Genomic DNA, 22,431 nt, shown 5'->3' on the forward strand with positions numbered 1-22,431 from the left:
CCCGCCGTCCCCCCCCTCTCTGCTCCCCATGGCTGCTGTCCCTGTGTGGGGTTGTGTTGGCCACGCTCATTTCTGCCCCCTATACAACCGCCCCCCTTTTTCCCCCTTCTATTGCACCCCCCCCACCACCACATCCTCCCCCTCACCCCCCATTACCCCCCATTGCCCCCATCTCCTCCCCATTGTTCCTTTCCCCCCCACACATTGTCCCCCTCCCACCCCCTTAACCCCATTCCCCCTTATTGCTCCCCCTCCCCTTTTTCCCTTCCCCCCTTACCCCCATTGTTCAGCCTCCCCCCCATTGTGGGGTGTCACACACGGTGACATTGGGTGACACAATTGAGGTGACATTGGGGACACACGTGGGTTGTCACACTCACGGTGACACACACGGTGGCACTATGGGGACACATTGGTGTCACTAATGGGGTGACATTGGGGGACACATATGGGGTGACATTGGGTTGTCACACTCATGGTGACACACACGGTGGCACTATGGGGACACATTGGGGACACACTGTTGTCACACTCACGGTGACACACTGGTGACACGTTATTGTCACACGCGGGGTGACGCTGGTGCCACGTGTGGGGTCAGAGTCGCGGTGTTGTCCCTGTCACCTACAGAGGGTGGGGTCAGCTTCACCCTGCTCGTAAAACACCTTATGGGGACATATGGGAAATGTGAGGCGCTATGGGGTTGTATGGGGTGCTATGGGGCTCTATGGGGTGCTATGGGGCTCTATGGGGCTCTATGGGGCTCTATGGGGACATAAGGGGAAATGTGGGGCACCATGGTGTTATATGGGGTCGTATGGGTGCTATAGGGCTCCATGGGGCACTATGGGGCTCTATGGGATCATATGGGGCACTTTGGGGCTCTATGGGGTCATGTAGAGCTCTATGGGGTCATGTAGAGCTCTATGGGGACATAGAGGGAAGTGTGGGGCACTATGGAGCTCTATGGGAACATAGGGGGAAATGTGGGGCTCTGTGGGGTCATATAGAGCTCTATGGGAACGTAGGGGGAAATATGGGGTTGTATGGGTCTCTATGGGGCACTATGGGTCTCTATGGGTCTCTATGGGGTCATATAGGGCTCTATGGGGCACTATGGTGTCATATAGGGCACTTTGTGGCTCTATGGGATCATATAGGACACTATGGGGCACTTGGGGTCATATGAGGCTCTATGGGGACATAATGGAGTTCTATGGGGGCATATGGGACTCAATGGCGCACTCATTTTCCCCCTTCCTGCCCCATTTCCCCCCATATCCCCCCCATCTCCCTCTTTTTACCCCATTTCACCCCATATCCCCCCTCATATCCCCCCCCATCTGATCCCATTTCCCCCCCATCTCCCCCTTCCAACCCCATTTCCCCCCCATCTCTCCCTTTATACCCCATTTCCCCCCCTAAACCCCCCCTTTTTACTCCCCAACCCCCCTCCCACCCCATATATCCCCCCCCCCACCCCATATATCCCCCCCCATACTCACCCTCATCCCCCCATGAACCAGAACAGAGGAAGAGGAGGATGAAGACGAAGGGGGGAACCCCCCATTTTGGGGTCACCCCCATAGCAGCACCCGGCCCTGGCCCTACACGAAGGTGCAGCCAAAGTGGACCTTTGTCCCCTATGGGATCTATGGGGCGGCGTCCCCCATTCCCCACCCCACCCTGACGTAACTGATAAGGGGCCGAACCCGAACCCACAAGTTTCCCGTAAGGGGCAGGGATGGGATCTCTGGTTTCTTTTATGAGGTGGGGGTGGGGAAATAGGGGGAAATGGGGGGCCCATGGGGTTGGGGGTGGACAGTGAGGTGGGGCGACAATGAGATGGGGTTATGGGTTGACAATGAGGTGGGGTTATGGGGTGACAACGTGGTGGGGTTATGGGGTGAAATAGGCGGAAATTGGGTCCCATTGTGGTGGGGTTATGGGGTGACAATGAGATGGGGTTATGGGGGTATCCAGTTCCATTGGGGTCTTCCCAGTTCAATCCCAGTCTATTTGGGGTCTTCCCAGTTCAATCCCAGTTTGTTTGGGGTCTTCCCAGTTCAATCCCAGTCTATTTGGGGTCTTCCCAGTTCAATCCCAGTTGGTTTGGGGTCTTCCGAGTCCATTTCTGCCTCTTCCATTGACGTGGTATATGGCCGAAGGGCTGAGAAATGGGGTAAAAATGGGGGAAAATAGGGAAAGTAATGGGGGAAATAGGGAAAGTAATGGGGGAAATAGGGGAAATAGTGGGGGAAAATGGGGGGAAATGGGGGAAATAATGGGGGAAATAGGGGAAATAAAGGGGGAAATAATGAGGGAAATAGGGGAAATAATGGGGGAAATAGGGGAAATAAAAGGGGAAATAATGGGGAATAATGGGGAAAATGGGGGGAATAATGGGGGAAATGGAGGAAATAGGGGAAATAATGATGGAAATAGGGGAAATAATGGTGGAAATGGGGGAAATAATGGTGGAAATAGGGGAAATAATGGGGGATAATGGGGGAAATGGGAGAAATAATGGGGGAAATGGGGGAAATAATGGGGGAAATGGGGGGAAATAGGGGAAATAATGGGGGAAATAATAGGGGAAATAATGGAAATAAGAGGAAATAGGGGGGGAAATGTGGGGTGTTCACCTGTTTAAGGCCTTCCTGCCCCATGGGGAGCAGAGGATGAAGATGAGGATGAGGATGAGGAGGAGGAGGGGCAGCCCCAGCCCCAGCCCCACCCCGACCCCCAGCCCCACGCGGCTGATGTGGGTCTGACAGCGACCCCCCGAAGTGAGGAAACCCGGAAGATCGGGGCAGCTGTGGGGAGGAAATAGGGGGGAAATGTGGGGTCAGGGTGGATCCCACCCCATAAATCCATAGATATCCATGTAACCCCAGGGGGGGGAATTGGGGTTGGGGTCCTTTAAGGGAGATGTGGGGTGGCAGGGGGTTGTGGGGGGGGGAAGGGTGGGATTTGGGGTCAAGGGGTGGGATTTAGGGTCATCTATTGGGATTTGGGGTCATCTATTGGGATTTAAGGTCATCTATTGGGATATGGGGTCATCTATTGGGATTTAGGGTCATCTATTGGGATTTGGGGTCATCTACTGGGATTTAGGGTCATCTATTGGGATTTGGGTTCATCTATTGGGATTTGGGGTCATCTATTGGGGTTTGGGTTCATCTATTGGGATTTGGGGCCATCTATTGGGATTTGGGGCCATCTATTGGGATATGGGGTCATCTATTGGGATTTGGGGCCATCTATTGGGATATGGGGTCATCTATTGGGATTTGGGGCCATCTATTGGGATTTGGGTTCATCTATTGGGGTTTGGGTTCATCTCTTGGGGTTTGGGTTCATCTATTGGGGTTTGGGTACATCTATTGGGATTTGGGTTCATCTATTGGGATTTGGGGTCATCTATTGGGATTTGGGGTCATCTATTGGGATTTGGGGCTGAATGGATGGGATTTGGGGTCATCTATTGGGGTTTAGGGCTCAGTGGATGGGATTTGGGTTCATCTCTTGGGATTTGTACTCATCTCTTTGTGTTTTGGGGTGGATTTGGGTTCATCTATTGGGATTTGGGTTCATCTCTTGGGGTTTGGGGCCATCTATTGGGATTTGGGTTCATCTATTGGGATTTGGGTTCATCTATTGGGATTTGGGGTCATCTATTGGGGTTTGGGGTCATCTATTGGGATTTGGGGTCATCTATTGGGATTTGGGGTCATCTATTGGGGTTTGGGGTCATCTATTGGGATTTGGGGTCATCTATTGGGATTTGGGTTCATCTCATGGGGTTTATGCTCATCTCTTTGCGTTTTGGGGTGGATTTGGGGTCATCTATTGGGATTTGGGGTCATCTATTGGGATATGGGGTCATCTATTGAGGTTTGGGGCTGAAGGGATGGGATTTCGGGTCAACACTTTGGATTTTGAGGTGGATTTGGGTTCATCTATTGGGATTTGGGCTGAAGGGATGGGATTTGGGGTCATCTATTGGGGTTTGGGTTCATCTCTTTGTGTTTTGGGGTGGATTTGGGGTCATCTCTTGGGGTTTGTGTTCATCTCTTGGGATTTGTGCTCATCTCTTTGTGTTTTGGGGTCAAATTTGGGTTGAAAAAGGATGATTTTGGGTCCTCCATCACTCACAAACACTGCGGTCCTTGCGGGGTCACCCTGCAGACCCCGCTGTTGCAGTCGATGGCGCCGGGGAAGCCGGGGCTGCAGCGGGTGACGCAGAGGAAGGAGCCGTTCACGCGGTGGGCGAAGTAATAGGGCCGGAATGAAGGGGCGGCCTGGGCACGGCACAGCTCTATGGGGGGCACAGGGGTCAGGGGGTGGGGGGGGTTGGGGGGTATTGGGGTGTTGGGGTTGTGATGGGGTTGGGGGGTGTTGGGGTGTATTGGGGTGTATGGGGTGTATGGGGTGTATGGGGTGTATGAGGGGTGTTGGGGGGTTGTGGGGTTGGGGTGTATTGGGTTGTTGGGGCTGTGATGGGGTTGGGGAGTGTTGGGGTGTATTGGGGTGTATGGGGGGTATTGGGGTTGTGATGGGGTTGGGGGGTGTTGGGGTGTTGGGGTGTATTGGGGTGTATGGGGGGTATTGGGGTGTATTGGGGTGTATGGGGTGTATGGGGGGTGTTGGGGGGCTGTGGGGTTGGGGTGTATTGGGGTTGTTGGGGTTGTGATGGGGTTGGGGGGTGTTGGGGTGTATTGGGGTGTATGGTGTGTATGGGGTGTATGAGGGGTGTTGTGGGGTTGTGGGGTTGATGTCTGTTGTTGTGTTGGGGTGATGGGGTTGTAGGGTTGGGGTGTATTGGGTTGTTGGGGTTGTGATGGGGTTGTGGGGTGTTGGGGTGTATGGGGTGTATGGGGTGTATGGGGTGTATGGGGTGTATTGGGGTATTGAGGTGTTGGGGGGTTGTGGGGTTGGGGTGTATTGGGGTGTTGGGGTTGTGATGGGATTGGGGGGTGTTCAGGTGTATGGGGTGTATGGGGTGTATGAGGGGTGTTGGGGGGTTGTAGGGTTGGGATGTATTGGGGTGTTGGGGTGTTGTGGGGTTGGTGGGGTGTGCGGTTGTGGGGTGTTGTTGTGTTGTTGTTGTGTTGTGTTGTTGTTATGTTGTGTTGTTGTCATTGTGTCATTGTGTTATTGTGTTGTTGTGTTGTTGTATCATTGTGTTGTTGTGTTGTTGTATCATTGTGTTGTTGTTGTGTTGTTGTGTCATTGTGTTGTTGTTGTATTGTATCATTGTGTTGTGTTGTGTTGTTGTTGTGTTGTTGTATCATTGTGTTGTTGTGTTGTTTTATCGTTGTGTTGTTGTGTCATTGTGTCGTTGAGTTATTGTGTCGTTGTGTCATCGTGCTGTTGTTGTTGTTTCATTGTGTTGTTGTATCATTGTGTTGTTGTGTCATTGTGTTGTTGTATCATTGTGTTGATGTTGTTGTGTTGTTGTGTCATTGTGTTGTTGTATCATTGTGTTGTTGTATCATTGTGTTGTTGTATCATTGTGTTGTTGTATCATTGTGTTGATGTTGTTGTATCATTGTGTTGTATCATTGTGTTGTTGTGTCATTGTGCTGTTGTTGTGTCATTGTGTTATTGTGTTGTATCATTGTGTTGTTGTTGTGTTGTTGTTGTATCATTGTGTTGTTGTGTTGTTGTTGTTGCTGCACTCACCCGTCGCATTGAGCTCCAGTTCAGACGAAAGGGAGAGGGGGGAGAACGCCGAGATGCAAAGAAGGCCTGGAATGGGGGGGGGGGATGGAATTATGGGGTGGGGGGCCCCAAATCAATGGGGCTGGGGACCCCAAATCAATGGGGAGATAGGTCCCAAATCAATGGGGCTGGGAACCCCAAATCAATGGGGCTGGGGACCCCAAATCAATGGGGTGGGGGGGGGGGCCCACCTGTGGTGTTGGAGCAGTTGTGGGGCTGGATGGCGGAGGCGGAGACCCCCAAAAGTTCCTTGGTGCTGATTTGAGGGGGTCCGGGGGGGGTCCGCAGGAGGACCCGGTAGGTGACCACCACGCTGCCACGGCTGGGGGGCACAGAGGGGTGGGGTGGGGGGACCCACAACCCAAGATCAAGCTTGGAAGACCCCAAAACCACCCCATGAAGACCCCAAATCCAGCCCATGTAGACCCCAAATCCACCCCATGAAGACCCCTTGAAGACCCCATGTAGACACCAGATCCACCCCATGAAGACCCCAAATCCATGCCATGAAGACCCCAAAACGACCCCATATAGACCCCAAACCCACACTTGGAAGACCCCAAAACCACCCCATGAAGACCCCAAAAGAGACCCCAAAACGACCCCCAAGACCCCAATTCCCCCCCAAAGACCCCAAATCCCCCCCCAAAGACCCCCAATTCCCCCCAATAGACCCCAATCCTCCCCCATAAGCCCCCCAACCCAACCCCATAACGTCCCCCAACCCAGCCCCATAACCACCCCACAGAGACCCCCCCCCAATAACCCCCCCTTTAAAACCCACCTCAAAGCCAAGACCCGAATCCCTCCATACCCAGAGACGTTCCCATAGACTCCGTCCATCTACCAACAACACCAATGATGACATCACCACCACAATGACGTCATGATGACGTCATAGCATCGGGGTGGGGGTGGGGTCTTACCATGTGATGGAATCGAGTGGCCAAGGAGCGGAAATGGGGGGAGGAAACGTTCCTCATTTCATCCAGGAAGGGAACGTTGGTGACACGAGCAGAAAGGAGGATGGACGGACCCACAGCTGGGGGGCAATGGGGGCAATGGGGGTAATGGGGGTTATAGGGACAATGGGGGTAATGGGGTCAATGGGGGTTATAGGGACAATGGGGGTAATGGGGATAATGGGGGCAATGGGGGCAATGGGGATAATTGGGACAATGGGATAATGGGGACAATGGGGACAATGGGGATAATGGGGATAATGGGGTCAATGGGGGCAATGGGGGCAATGGGGATAATGGGGACAATGGGGATAATAGGGACAATGGGGGCAGTGGGGGCAATGGGATAATGGGGACCCCCCCTTTAGGACCCACCTCCTTTGGGACCCCCCCTTTAGGACCCACCTCCTTTGGGACCCCCCTTTGGGACCCCCCCTTTAGGACCCCCCCCTTTGGGACCCCCCTTTGGGACCCCCCTTTGGGACCCCCCCGTACCTGCACTGAGGCTGAAGGTGGGCGCCCCGAATTGGCACCGCGCTCCCTCCACGTTTGGGGGGCACAAACACAGAGACCCCGTCCAGTGCCCCCCATTGAGGCACAGCCCTATAGGGACAGCGACCACCCCATAAAGAACACAAAGGGACCCCCACGAAGACCCCAAAGGGACCCCCATGAAGACCCTAAAAGAACCCCCATGAAGACCCCAATAGGACCCCCATGAAGACCCCAAAGGGACCCCCATAAAGACCCTAAAAGGACCCCCATGAAGACCCCAAAGGGACCCTATGAAGACCCCAAAAGGACCCCCAATCCCACCCCACGAAGACCCCGAAAGGACCCCCATGTTGACCCCAAAAGACCCCATGCTGACCCCAAAGGACCCCCTGAAGCCCCGCAAACCCCATCAAAGACCCCCAAAAGACCCCATGTTGACCCCAAAAGAACCCCCCTGAAGCCCCCAAACCCCATCAAAGACCCTCAAAAGACCCCAAAGACCCCCCAAAAGACCCCATGTTGACCCCAAAAGACCCCATGCTGACCCCAAAGGACCCCCCTGAAGCCCCCAAACCCCATCAAAGACCCTCAAAAGACCCCAAAAGACCCCATGCTGACCCCAAAAGAACCCCCCTGAAGCCCCCAAACCCCATCAAAGACCCCCAAAAGACCCCAAAAGACCCCATGTTGACCCCAAAAGAACCCCCTGAAGCCCCCCAAACCCCATCAAAGACCCCAAAAGACCCCATGCTGACCCCAAAAGACCCATGCTGACCCCAAAAGACCCCATGCTGACCCCAAAGGACCCCCTGAAGCCCCCATCCCACCTGTGGTTGTGGGGCGGCTGGTGCTACTGGTCCTGGTGGTGCTGCTGGTTGTGACCCCCAAACTGTGGGGGGGAAGAGACGTCGTCCGGGGGGCAGCGGGGGGGACAGTGGGGGGGACATTGGGGGGGACATTGGGGGGGACATCAGTGGTGACATTGACATTGACATCCATGGGGACATGGGTGGTCCCATAGGTGGTCCCATAGGTGGTCCCATGGGTGGTCCCATTGGTGGTCCCATTGTTGGGGACATTGGTGGTCCCATTGGTGGTCCCATTGGTGGTCCCATTGGTGGTCCCATTGGTGGTCCCATTGGTGGTCCCATTGTTGGGGACATCGGTGGTCCCATAGGTGGTCCCACTGGTGATCCCATAGGTGGTCCCATGGGTGGTCCCATTGGTGGGGACATTGGTGATCCCATTGGTGGTCCCACTGGTGGTCCCATGGGTGGTCCCATTGGTGATCCCATTGGTGGTCCCATTGGTGGGGACATTGGTGATCCCATTGGTGGTCCCATTGGTGGTCCCATAGGTGGTCCCATTGGTGGTCCCATTGGTGGTCCCATAGGTGGTCCCATTGGTGGGGACATTGGTGGTCCCATAGGTGGTCCCATTGGTGGTCCCATAGGTGGGGACATTGGTGGTCCCATTGGTGGTCCCATAGGTGGTCCCATAGGTGGTCCCATAGGTGGGGACAGTGGTGGTGTTGAGACCACCCACGGTGCCACCCACGGTCCCATTGGTGGTGCCATTGATGGGACCACCCAAGGTGCCATTGTCAGGATCACCCACAGTGCCATTGGTGGGACCACCTACATTGCCATTGTCAGGACCACCCAAGGTGCCATTGGTGGTGTCATTGTTGGGACCACCCACATTGCCATTGTCGGGACCACCCACAGTTCCATTGTTGGGACCACCCACATTGCCATTGGTGGTGCCATTGGTGGGACCACCCACAGTGCCATTGTCGGGACCACCCACAGTGGCATTGGTGGTGCCATTGTCAGGACCACCCACAGTGCCATTGTCGGGACCACCCACAGTGGCATTGGTGGTGCCATTGTCAGGACCACCCACAGTGCCACTGTCAAGGCCACCCAAGCTGCCATTGCTGGTGCCATTGATGGGATCACCCACAGTTCCATTGTCAGGACCACCCACAGTTCCATTGTCGGGACCCCCCACGTTGCCTCCCCCATCCCCAATCTGACACCTGTCCCCCCGGAACCCCCCCCTGCAGTAGCACTCCAGCCCCACAGCCGTCCCCCCATTGAGACAGGCCGTGTCCCCACGGCGCTGCCCACATCGGGGTCCCCCCCAACCTGGGGGGCAGAGGCAGATCCGCCCCACGGCCGTGCTGCCGGCGGCGCAACGTTGGGCCGCGTCCGTCCGCTCACACGTGACACCCACGAAACCGGGGGGACAAAGGCAGGAGGTGACGGTGGGGACGCCGCCATTGTGACACCGCACTGGACATGGGGGGAAAGAGGGGGGGAAAACGGGGTCAACGTGGGGTCCCCAACCCCATTGAGTCCAATATGGGGTCGCCAAACCCAGTATGGCATCCCCAACCCCATTGTCCCCAACCCCATTGTCCCCAACCCCAATATGGGGTCCCCAAACCCATTGAGTCCAATATGGGGTCACTAACACCAATATGGGGTCCCCCAACCCCAGTATGGGGTCCCCAACCCCATTGACCCCAATATGGGGTCCCCAAACCCAATATGGGGTCCCCAATCCCATTGAGCCCAATATGGGGTCCCTAACCCCAATATGGGGTCCCCAACCCCAATACGGCATCCCCAACCCCATTGTCTCCAACCCCATTGTCCCCAACTCCAATATGGTGACCCCTACCCCACTGACCCCAATATGGGGTCCCCAACCCCATTGTGACACCGGACTGGACTGGGCATGGGGGAAAAGAGTGGGGGAAAAGGGGGTCAACGTGGTGGCCCCAAACCCATTGAGTCCAGTATGGGGTCCCCAAACCCAATATGGGGTCCCCAACCCCATTGACCCCAACACAATGTCCCCAACCCCAATATGGTGTCCCCAAACCCATTGAGTCCAATATGGGGTCACTAACCCCAATATGGGGTCCCCCAACCCCAGTATGGGGTCCCCAAACCCATTGAGCCCAATATGGGGTCCCCAACCCCAATATGATGTCCCCAACCCCATTGACCTCAATATAATGTCCCCAACCCCAATATGGTGTCCCCAACCCCATTGACCCTAATATGGGGTCCCCAACCCCAATATGGCATCCCCAACCCCATTGACCCCAGTATGGTGTCCCCAACCCCATTGACCCCAATATAGTGTCCCCACCCCCAATATGGGGTCCCCAACCCCACTGTCCCCCATTGTCCCCATCCCAACGTCCCCAGTCCCATTGTCCGCATCTTCATGTCCCCACCCCACTGTCCCCCCACCCCATTGCCCCCACCCCATTGTCCCCATACCTGATGACCCCCCCCAAGGTCCCCCCCCACCCCCTCTATCCCCCCCCCGAAGCCCCCCACCCCATTATCCCCCCCCAGACCCACTTGCAGGCTGGCAGACGATGGTGGCCCGGCTCCTGTTCCTGTTGTCCCCGATCGACGTCACATCGACCCCCCCCCACATTGTCCCATTGATTCTGGGGGGGGGCAGAAGGGTCTCATTGAATCCTGGGGGGGTCGTGAGGGTCTCAGTGAATCCTGGGGGGGTTGAAGTGGTCCCATTCATTCCTGGGGGGGTCGTGAGGGTCTCATTGAATCCTGGGGGGGTCAGGAAGGTCTCATTGAGTCCTGGGGGGGTTGGAGTGGTCCCATTCATTCCTGGGGGGGTCAGAAGAGTCTCGTTGAATCCTGTGGGGATCAGAAGGGTCCCATTCATTCCTGGGGGGGTCGTGAGGGTCTCATTCATTCCTGGGGGGGTCAGATGGGTCCCATTCATTTCTGGGGGGGTCTCACTGAATCCTGAGGGGGTCGGATGGGTCCCATTCATTCCTGGGGGGGTCAGATGGGTCCCATTCATTCCTGGGGGGGTCGTGAGGGTCTCATTGAATCCTGGGGGGGTCCCATTGAATCCTGGGAGGGTCTGAAGGGTCTCATTTCTTCCTGGGGGGGTTTGAAGGGTCCCATTCATTCCTGGGGGGGTCGGGAGGGTCTCATTGAATCCTGGGGGGTCTGAAGGGTCCCATTGAATCCTGGGGGAGTCTCATTTCTTCCTGGGGGGGTTGGAAGGGTTTCATTGAATCCTGGGGGGTTTGGAAGAGTCCCATTCATTCCTGTTGGGGTCCCATTGAATCCTGGGGGGGATTGAAGGGTCCCATTCATTCCTGGGGGTGTCCCATTGAATCCTGGGGAAGTCCGAAGGGTCTCATTGAATCCTGGGGGGGTTGGAGTGGTCCCATTCATTCCTGGGGGGGTCAGATGAGTCCCATTCATTCCTGGGGGGGTTTCATTGCTTCCTGGGGGGGTCGTGAGGGTCTCATTGAATCCTGGGGGGGTCTGAAGAGTCCCATTCATTCCTGGGGGGGTCTGAAGAGTCCCATTCATTCCTGGGGGGGTTTCATTGCTTCCTGGGGGGGTTGGAAGGGACCCATTCATTCCTGGGGGGGTCGTGAGGGTCTCATTGAGTCCTGGGGGGGTTGAAGTGGTCCCATTGCTTCCTGGGGTGGTCAGTGGGGTCTCATTCATCCCCGGGGGGGTCTCATTGCTTCCTGGGGGGGTTGTGAGGGTCCCATTCATTCCTGGGGGGGTCCCATTGAATCCTGGGGGGGTCAGCTGGGTCCCATTCATTCCTGGGGGGGTCCCGTTGCTCCATGGGGGGTCCCATTGCTTCCTGGGGTGGTCAGCGGGGTCTCATTCATCCCCGGGGGGTCCCATTCATTCCAGTTGGGCTCCATTACTCCACGGGGGGTGTTGTCTCCTCCATCCCCCCCCACAATGAAGCACTCACACCACAGCCCCACCGTCCCGGGTGGGCAGCGACACCCCCCCCCCCCATTAACGGTCCCCCCATGGAGACAGAACTTGGGGGGCTCTGACTTTTCACATCTCCCCCCCCCAAATCCGGGGGGGCAAACGCAAGAGGTCCCAAAGGCCACCCCCCCATTGCGACACGCGGTGGATGGGTCGGGCTCTTGGCAAAGGGGCCTTGATCCGGGGGGGCAAAAGCATTTGGTCCCTATCGGGGTCCCCGTTCCTACAGGCCTGATTTGGGGTGGGGGTCTCGCAGTGGGTCCCGTTGAAGCCGGGGGGGCAGGCGCAGCTGGAGCCCAAAGAGTGCCGCCATTTTGGCATGGAGCTGGATAAGGGGAGGGGGGGTTAAATGGGGTGGGGGCACATAGGATCATCCATCCTATAGGATAACCCACCCCATAGGATATAGGATCCCCACCCCTATAGGATATAGGATAACACACCCATAGGATATAGGATAACCCCACCCATAGGATATAGGATCCCCACCCCTATAGGATATAGGATAATCCCACCCATAGGACCCCCCACCATAGGATAACCCGTCCTATAGGATACCCACCCATAGGATACCCCACCCATAGGATATAGGATATAGGATATAGGATATAGGATATAGGATATAGGATATAGGATATAGGATATAGGATATAGGATACCCCTCCCCATAGGATCCCCCACCCATAGGATCCCCCATCCCATAGGGGATAGGATCCCCCACCCATAGGATCCCCCCCCACCATAGGATCCCAAACCCAAAGACCCCCCCCTCCCAATGGGACCCCCTCCCAAAGGTCCCCCCACCCATAGGACCCCCACCCATAGGGTCCCCCACCCATAGGATCCCAAGCCCAAAGGACCCCCCCTCCAATGGGACCCCCTCCCAAAGGGTCCCTCCCCCCATAGGATCCCAAACCCAAAGAGCCCCCCCCCCATAGGATCCAAACCCAAAGAGCCCCCCCCCCCATAGGATCCCAAACCCAAAGACCCCCCCCCATAGGATCCCAAACCCAAAGACCCCCCCAAAGCCCCCCCCCCCCACCCATAGGATCCCAAACCCAAAGACCCCCCCCACCCATAGGATCCCAAACCCAAAGAGCCCCCCCCCCCATAGGATCCCAAACCCAAAGACCCCCCCCCCCACCCATAGGATCCCAAACCCAAAGAGCCCCCCCCCCCATAGAGTCCCAAACCCAAAGACCCCCCCCCCAAAGCCCCCCCCCCACCCATAGGATCCCAAACCCAAAGCCCCCCCCCCATAGGATCCCAAACCCAAAGACCCCCCCCCCCACCATAGGATCCCAAACCCAAAGAGCCCCCCCCCATAGGATCCCAAACCCAAAGACCCCCCCCATAGGATCCCAAACCCAAAGACCCCCCCCCCAAAGCCCCCCCCCCACCCATAGGATCCCAAACCCAAAGCCCCCCCCCCCATAGGATCCCAAACCCAAAGCCCCCCCCCCCCCATAGGACCCCCACCCAACCCCCCCCTTTATCCCCCATACCCCCCCATCCCCATTTGTGCCCCCCCCAACTCACCCTCATTTCCCCCCCATGGACCCGGCAGAGGATGATGATGATGATGGTGACGAAGGCCACCCCCATGGCCCCCAAGTCCCCTCTATAGGGCCCAGGGCTTTGGGACTATGGGGTTATAGGGTGATGGGGGGGGCTGTTATATGGCCCTACAACAGGGATGGGTGGCCCTATAGGGCGCCCCACCCCCACCTACGGCTGTGATAAGATAACGGGGTGACGTTGGGGGGGTGGTGGCACCTGAGTCACCGCTATGGGCTGGGGTGACCCTATTATCACCTCTATGGGCTGGTGTCCCTATTGTCACCCTCTATGGGGCTGGTGTCCCTATTATCACCTCTATGGGGCTGGTGTCCCTATTATCACCTCTATGGGGCTGGGGTGACCCTATTATCACCTCTATGGGGCTGGTGTCCCTATTGTCACCTCTATGGGGCTGGTGTCCCTATTATCACCTCTATGGGGCTGGTGTCCCTATTATACCTCTATGGGGCTGGTGTCCCTATTATCACCTCTATGGGGCTGGGGTGACCTATTATCAGCTCTATGGGGCTGGTGTCCCTATTATCACCTCTATGGGGCTGGTGTCCCTATTATCACCTCTATGGGGCTGGTGTCCCTATTATCACCTCTATGGGGCTGGTGTCCCTATTATCACCTCTATGGGGCTGGGGTGTCCCTAATTATCACCTCTATGGGGCTGGTGTCCCTATTATCACCTCTATGGGGCTGGGGTGACCCTATTATCACCTCTATGGGGCTGGTGTCCCTATTATCACCGCTATGGGGCTGGGGTGTCCCTATTATCACCTCTATGGGGCTGGGGTGTCCCTATTATCACCTCTATGGGGCTGGTGTCCCTATTATCACCTCTATGGGGCTGGTGTCCCTATTGTCACCTCTATGGGGCTGGTGTCCCCATTGGCACCTCTATGGGTGGCACTTCATGGTGTGGGGACATCCTATGGGGTCTATAGGGTGATCTATGGGGTCTCAGGGACATCCTATGGGGTCTATGGGGTGATCTATGGGGTTTGGGGACATCCTATGGGGTCTATGGGGTGATCTATGGGGTCTTAGGACATCCTATGGGGTCTATTGGGTGATCTATGGGGTCTCAAGGACATCCTATGGGGTCTATGGGGTGATCTATGGGGTCTCAAGGACATCCTATGGGGTCTATAGGGTCTCATGGACACTCTATGGGGTCTATAGGGGAAGAGGCCATCCTATGGGGTCTATGGGGTGATCTATGGGGTCTCATGGACACTCTATGGGGTCTATAGGGGATGGGGCCATCCTATGGGGTCTATGGGGGATGGGGCCATCCTATGGGGTCTATGGGGGATGGGGCCATCCTATGGGGTCTATAGGGTGATCTATGGGGTTCAGGGTATTCTATGGGGTACTGGGCCATCCTATGGGTTCACCCCGCCCCCCCCAACCAATGGGGCAGGTCTATAAGGTCTGCCCTATAAGAAGAGACCCCGACCCCATAACCAACCCCCCCCCCCGACCCTAAAACAACCCCAATTAACGATGGCCGTTCATTAATTTATTGCACTAATAAATAATAAATAGGGGTGTGTGTGTGTGTGGGGTGGGCACGTCCCGCGTGCAGATATAGGGTGGATCTATAGGGTGGATCTATAGGGTGAGCTGCAGTTATGGGGCCGGCTGCCGTTCCTGCCCCATAGGAAGACTCAGAACCGCGTGCGTAAAGTGGGTCTGGCGATGTGCATCTGTGGGGTGGGATATAGGGTCAGTAATGGGGTATAGGGGATACTCTGACCCCATAGATCTATGGGGTGGCTTTATGGGGTTTTTTGGGGTCCCAATGGGGTTTATAGGGGAACTTACCGGCGTGGAGGAGTTCACTGCGTCCAATGAGGGAGTGAAGCTTCGAAGGGTGCAGCCTATAGGGGGAGGTTATGGGGTGAATGGGGTTATGGGGTTTATGGGGTTATGGGGTTGTATGGGGTTATGGGGTTGTATGGGGTTATGGGGTTGTATGGGGCTATGGGTTCGTATGGGGTGATATGGGGTTATGGGGTTGTATGGGGTTATGGGGTGATATGGGGTTATGGGGGGCTATAGGGAGATGGGGGTTATGGGGTGATGGGGGTTATGGGGTTGTATGGGGCTATGGGTTCGTATGGGGTGATATGGGGTTATGGGGTTGTGTGGGGTGATATGGGGTTATGGGGTGGTGTGGGGGGCTATGGGTTCGTATGGGGTGATATGGGGTGATGGGGGTTTATGGGGTCGTATGGGGTGATATGGGGTTATGGGGTTGTATGGGGTGATATGGGGTTATGGGGAGATGGGGGGCTATGGGTTTATGGGGGTTATGGGGTTGTATGGGGTTATGGGGTGATATGGGGTTATGGGGGGCTATGGGGAAATGGGGGTTATGGGGTGATGGGGGATTATGGGGTTGTATGGTGTGATATGGGGTTATGGGGAGATGGGGGGCTACGGGGTTATGGGGCTTTATGGGGTTGTATGGGGTGATATGGGGTTATGGGGAGATGGGGTTTTATGGGGCTCTATGGGGTTTTTAATGGGATTTTCTGGGGCTCTATGGGGTTTTATGGGTCACTATGGGGTCTTATGGGGTTTTAAGGGGCTCTATGGGGCTTTAAGGGGCTCTATGGGGTTTTCTGGGGCACTATGGGGTTTTTTATGGGGTTTTCTGGGGCTCTATGCAGTATTTTATGGGGTTTTTATGGGGTTTTCTGGGTCTCTATGGGGTTTTTTATGGGTTTTTTATGGGGTATTTTATGGGTTTTCTATGGGGTTTTCTATGGGGTTTCTATGGGGTTTCTATGGGGTTTCTATGGGGTTTTCTATGGGGTTTTTATGGGGTTTCTATGGGGTTTCTATGGGGTTTCTATGGGGTTTTCTATGGGGTTTTTATGGGGTTTTCTATGGGGTTTTTATGGGGTTTCTATGGGGTTTCTATGGGGTTTCTATGGGGTTTCTATGGGGTTTTTATGGGGTTTTCTATGGGGTTTCTATGGGGTTTCTATGGGGTTTCTATGGGGTGTTGCTGCCCCACCTGCGGCGCTGTTGCTGTAGATGAAGCCGTCGGGTGACCCCCAAGTCTCAGAGTCCAACTCGTACCAATGGGAACCGTCGGAGGGGGGGGACGATCTGTGGGGCAGGGAAACGGGACGGACCCCAAAACACATCAGTCCAACCCCACAACCGGCCCCATTGATCCTATGGGCCCCACATGTCTTATGGGTCCCACCCCATAACCCCCCATACACCATAAACCTACACCCCAAACCCCATAACCCCCCATCCCATAACCCCATACCCCATAGCCCCCCATAGCCCCACCACAACCCCACACCCCATAGCCTCCCCATAACCCCACACCCCATAGCCCCCTATAGCCCCCCATAGCCCCCCCATAATCCCACAACCCCCCACAAATCCCATAGCCCCACCATAACCCCACAACTCCCCCCATAACTCCATAACCCCACAACCCTCCCACAACCCATAGCCCCCCACAGCCCCACCATAATCCCACAACCCCATACCCCATAGCCCCCCATAGCCCCCCCATACACCATAGCCCCCCATAGCCCCCCACCCTATATCCCCCTATATCCCCCATATCCCCCATATCCCCCCATAACCCCATAGCCCCCCATAACCCCATATCCCCCCATATCCCCCCCATATCCCCCATATCCCCCATAGCCCCCCATAACCCCATATCCCCCATATCCCCCCATATCCCCCCATATCCCCCATATCCCCCATATCCCCTCATATCCCCCATATCCCCTATACCCCCCATATCCCCCCATATCCCCCCATATCCCCCCATATCCCCCCATAACCCCATATCCCCCCATATCCCCCCATATCCCCCCATAACCCCATATCCCCCCATACCCCCCATATCCCCCTGTACCTCCCGGTCCTTCGCCTCATGAGCAGTGCTGCGAGGACGATGCAGATGAGCAGCAAGATGGCGGCCACCAGCCCCAACCCAAAACCCACTTTGCTGACACGGCCCGAACAGCGCGAACCCGAGTACCAGTATAGGGCCACGTCACGGCACCTGCGGGCAGTGGGGGCACTGGGGTCAGTGGGGGCAATGGGGCCAGTGGGGCCAATGGGGTTAATGGGGTCAATGGGGTTAATGGGATGGATGGGGTCAATGGGGCCAATGGGGTCATTGAGATGGATAGGGTAATTGGGATGAATGGGGTCAATGGGATGGATGGGGCCAATGGGGTCAATGGGGCCAATGGGATGGATGGGGTCAGTGGGGTCAATGGGATGGATGGGGTCAATGGGATGGATGGGGTCAATAGGGCCAATGGGGCCAATGGGGTCAATGGGATGGATGGGGTCAATGGGATGGATGGGGTCAATAGGGCCAATGGGGCCAATGGGGTCAATGGGATGAATGGGGTCATTGGGATGGATGGGGTCAATGGTGCCAATGGGGCCAATGGGGTCATTGGGATGGATGGGGTCAATGGGGCCAATGGGGTCAATGGGGTCAATGGGGCCAATGGGGTCAATGGGGTCAATGGGGTCAATGGGTTCAATGGGGCCAATGGGGTTAATGGGATGGATGGGGTCAATGGGGCCAATGGGGTTAATGGGATGGATGGGGTCAATGGGGCCAATGGGGTCAATGGGGCCAATGGGACCAATGGGGCCAATGGGGCCAATGGGGCCAATGGGGTTAATGGGATGGATGGGGTCAATGGGGCCAATGGGGCAAATGGGGCCAATGGGGTCAATGGGGCCAATGGGGTCAATGGGGCCAATGAGGCCAATGGGGTTAATGGGGCCAATGGGGCCAATGGGGTTAATGGGGTTAATGGGGTTAATGGGGCCAATGGGGCCAATGGGGTTAATGGGGTCAATGGGGCCAATGGGGTTAATGGGATGGATGGGGTCAATGGGGTCAATGGGGCCAATGGGATTGATGGGATCAATGGGGTCAATGGGGTCAATGGGGCCAATGGGGCCAATGGGATTGATGGGATCAATGGGGTCAATGGGGTCAATGGGGCCAATGGGGCCAATGGGGTCAATGGGGCCAATGGGGTCATTGGGGCCAATGGGGTCATTGAGATGGATGGGGTCATTGGGATGGATGGGGCCAATGGGGCCAATGGGGCCAATGGGGCCAATGGGATCAATGGGGCCAATGGGGCCAATGGGGACAATGGGGTCAATGGGATCAATGGGGTCAATGGGGACAATGGGGACAATGGGGTCAATGGGATGGATGGGGTCAATGGGGCCAATGGGGTCAATGGGGTCAATGGGATGGATGGGGTCAATGGGACCAATGGGGTCAATGGGGCCAATGGGGCCAATGGGGTCAATGGGATGGATGGGGTCAATGGGGTCAATGGGGCCAATGGGGTTAATGGGGTTAATGGGATGGATGGGGTCAATGGGGACAATGGGGTTAATGGGGTTAATGGGGTCAATGGGGCCAATGGGGCCAATGGGGTCAATGGGGTCAATGGGGCCAATGGGGTCAATGGGGCCAATGGGGTCAATGGGATTGATGGGATCAATGGGATCAGTGGGGCCAATGGGGTCAATGGGGCCAATGGGGTCAATGGGATTGATGGGATCAATGGGGTCAATGGGGCCAATGGGGTCGATGGGATTGATGAGATCAATGGGGTCAATGGGGCCAATGGGATCAATGGGGATCAAGGGGAACGAATGGGATGAATGGGTGGGTAATGGGTGTGAATGGGATGAATGGGATCAATGGGATGAATGGGAGTTAATGTGATCAATGGGGGTTAATGGGATCAATGGGATGAATGGGGGCTAATGGGATCAATGGGATGAGAGAGACCCCATAACACCTCCATACCCCCCAATCTTATGGGATATTATGGGATGTCGGGACCCCAGGGGACCCCAAATGTGATGGGGACCCCATAACACCTCCCTGCCCCCCGACCTTATGGGATATTATGGGATGTCGGGACCCCATAACACCTCCATACCCCCTGATCTTATGGGATATTATGGGATGTGGGGGCTGTGACTCACTGGCACTGTGGCCCCGCAGTGGAGACCCTGCAGTCCCCATAGTTGCAGTCGATGGTGTGGGGCGTATTTGGGGCGCAGGCGGTGACACATCGTAGGGTGGGACCCGAAGTGATGGCGTAGAAATAGGACTGGAAGCCAATGGGGGCCACGGAGGAACAGACAGCTATGGGGGGAGATGAAGGGGGTTATGGGGTGGTTATGGGGGGTTATGGGGTGGTTATAGGGGGATATGGGGTGGTTATAGGGGGATATGGGGTGGATATGGGGGGATATGGGGTGGATATGGGGGGTTATGGGGGGTTATGGGGTGGTTATAGTGGGTTATGGGGTGGATATGGGGGGTTATGGGGTGGATATGGGGGGTTATGGGGTGGTTATGGGGGGATATGGGGTGGTTATGGGGGGATATGGGGTGGTTATAGGGGGTTATGGGGGGGTTATGGGGGGATATGGGGTGGATATGAGGGGTTATGGGTGAATATGAGGGGTTATGGGGGGACTTGGGGAGTTATGGGGGGATATGGGGTGGTTATAGGGGGATATGGGGTGGTTATAGGGGGATATGGGGTGGTTATGGGGGGATATGGGGTGGATATGGGGGGTTATGGGGTGGTTATGGGGTGGATATGGGGGGTTATGGGGTGGATATGGGGGTTATGGGGTGGTTATGGGGTTTGGGGGGTTATGGGGGGTTATGGGGTGGTTATGGGGTGGTTATAGTGGGTTATGGGGTGGATATGGGGGTTATGGGGTGGTTATGGGGTTTGGGGGGTTATGGGGTTTTGGGGTCTCACCATTCGGGTCCGTCGGGGTCATTTGTGACACTACAGGGTCCGGAGACACCGTGAGACACAGGATGGCTGTGGGGGGACAATGGGGTCAGTGGGGAAACAATGGGGTCAGGGAGGGCTGTATGGGGCCGTATAGGGTCTATATGGGGCCATGGCTCTCCATGGCCTTTATGGGTCTATATAGGGCCAACATGGGTCGCTATGGGTCACTATGGGTCACTATGGGGCAGCGTACAGGTGTTGTGCTGGCACTGTCCCTTATGGCTCTCTATAGGCTCTATATAGGGTTGCTATAGGGTCGCTATAGGGTCTCTATAGGGTCGCTATGGGGCAGCTATGGGGCAGCTATGGGGCAGCTATGGGGCAGCTATGGGGCAGCGTACAGGTGTTGTGCTGGCACTGTCCCTTATGGCTCTCTATAGGGTCTATATAGGGTCGCTATAGGGTCTCTATGGGGCAGCTATGGGGCAGCTATGGGTCACTATGGGGCAGCGTACAGGTGTTGTGCTGGCACTGTCCCTTATGGCTCTATATAGGATCTCTATAGGGTCGCTATAGGGTCGCTATAGGGTCACTATGGGGCAGCTATGGGGCAGCTATGGGGCAGCATACAGGTGTTGTGCTGGCACTGTCCCTTATGGCTCTCTATAGGGTTGCTTTGGGTCACTATGGGGCAGCTATGGGGCAGCTATGAGTCACTATGGGGCAGCTATGGGGCAGCTATGGGGCAGCATACAGGTGTTGTGCTGGCACTGTCCCTTATGGCTCTCTATAGGGTTGCTTTGGGTCACTATGGGGCAGCTATGGGGCAGCTATGAGTCACTATGGGGCAGCTATGGGGCAGCTATGGGGCAGCGTACAGGTGTTGTGCTGGCACTGTCCCTTATGGCTCTCTATAGGCTCTATATAGGGTCGCTATAGGGTCGCTATAGGGTCTCTATAGGGTCACTATAGGGTCGCTATGGGGCAGCTATGGGGCAGCGTACAGGTGTTGTGCTGGCACTGTCCCTTATGGCTCTCTATAGGGTCGCTATGGGGCAGCTATGGGGCAGCTATAGGGCAGCATACAGGTGTTGTGCTGGCACTGTCCCTTATGGCTCTATATAGGGTCGCTATGGGGCAGCTATGGGTCACTATGGGGCAGCTATGGGTCACTATGGGTCGCTATGGGTCACTATGGGTCACTATGGGGCAGCGTACAGGTGTTGTGCTGGCACTGTCCCTTATGGCTCTCTATAGGGTCGCTATAGGGTCACTATGGGGCAGCTATGGGGCAGCTATGGGTCACTATGGGGCAGCTATGGGGTCGCTATGGGTCACTATGGGGCAGCGTACAGGTGTTGTGCTGGCACTGCCCCTGCTCGCTCTCGGCCTGGCGCAGGTTGCCCACCAGGGCGGCGCTGATCTCATTCAGCTCCTCAGTCACGTTGGGGCCGGAGCTGCTGGTCGTCACAACCACCTCGTGGGCAACCACCACCCCCAGCCTATAAACAATAGGGGACAATGGGGTGAATTAGTGGGGGCACAGAACAAACCTGACCCTAAACCCAAACCCTAAAGGCCAAATGTGACCCCAAACCCCAAACCCTAAAGACCAAACCCTAAAGATCAAATGTGAGCCCAAACCCCAAATCCTAAAGACCAAATCCTAAAGCTTAAAGCCAACCCTAAACCCAAATCCTAAAGACCAAATCTGACCCCAAACCCCAAATCTTAAAGCCTAAATCTGACCCCAAACCCTAAACCTTAAAGCCAACCCCAAACCCAAAACCCCAAACCCTAAAGACCAAATACATGATCCCAAATCCTAAAGACCAAATATGACCCCAAATCCTAAACCTTAAAGCCAACCCCAAACCCTAAAGCCCAAATATGACCCCAAACCCAATATCCTAAACCTTAAAGCCAACCCCAAATCCCAAATCCTAAAGCCCAAATCCTAAACCTTAAAGCCAACCCTAAACCCAAAACCCAAAACCCTAAAGATCAAATACATGATCCCAAATCCTAAAGGCCAAATCTGACCCCAAACCCTAAAGCTTAAAGCCAACC

The 22,431-nt window shown here is 55.7% G+C and overlaps 1 protein-coding gene across 1 annotated transcript in view; it reads right to left on the bottom strand.

Annotated features, from left to right (window-relative positions):
- Positions 1-15,065: 15,065 nt before the first annotated feature.
- Positions 15,066-22,431, bottom strand: part of LOC146751508 (uncharacterized) — a 35,888-nt gene continuing 28,522 nt past the window's right edge. Inside the window, exons 7-13 of the mRNA XM_085534384.1 lie at positions 21,715-21,863; positions 20,383-20,448; positions 19,589-19,751; positions 17,460-17,609; positions 16,587-16,681; positions 15,386-15,441; positions 15,066-15,267 (exon numbers count right to left, since the gene is read on the bottom strand). Coding sequence (XP_085390510.1) covers positions 15,229-15,267; positions 15,386-15,441; positions 16,587-16,681; positions 17,460-17,609; positions 19,589-19,751; positions 20,383-20,448; positions 21,715-21,863 — 718 coding nt within the window. The 3' untranslated portion in view covers positions 15,066-15,228. The remainder of the gene's footprint in view (positions 15,268-15,385; positions 15,442-16,586; positions 16,682-17,459; positions 17,610-19,588; positions 19,752-20,382; positions 20,449-21,714; positions 21,864-22,431) is intronic.

Source organism: Coturnix japonica, unplaced genomic scaffold (genome assembly GCF_054131305.1).
Source record: "Coturnix japonica strain WE unplaced genomic scaffold, WE-NBRP24 Scf082, whole genome shotgun sequence".
Taxonomy (NCBI): domain Eukaryota; kingdom Metazoa; phylum Chordata; class Aves; order Galliformes; family Phasianidae; genus Coturnix; species Coturnix japonica.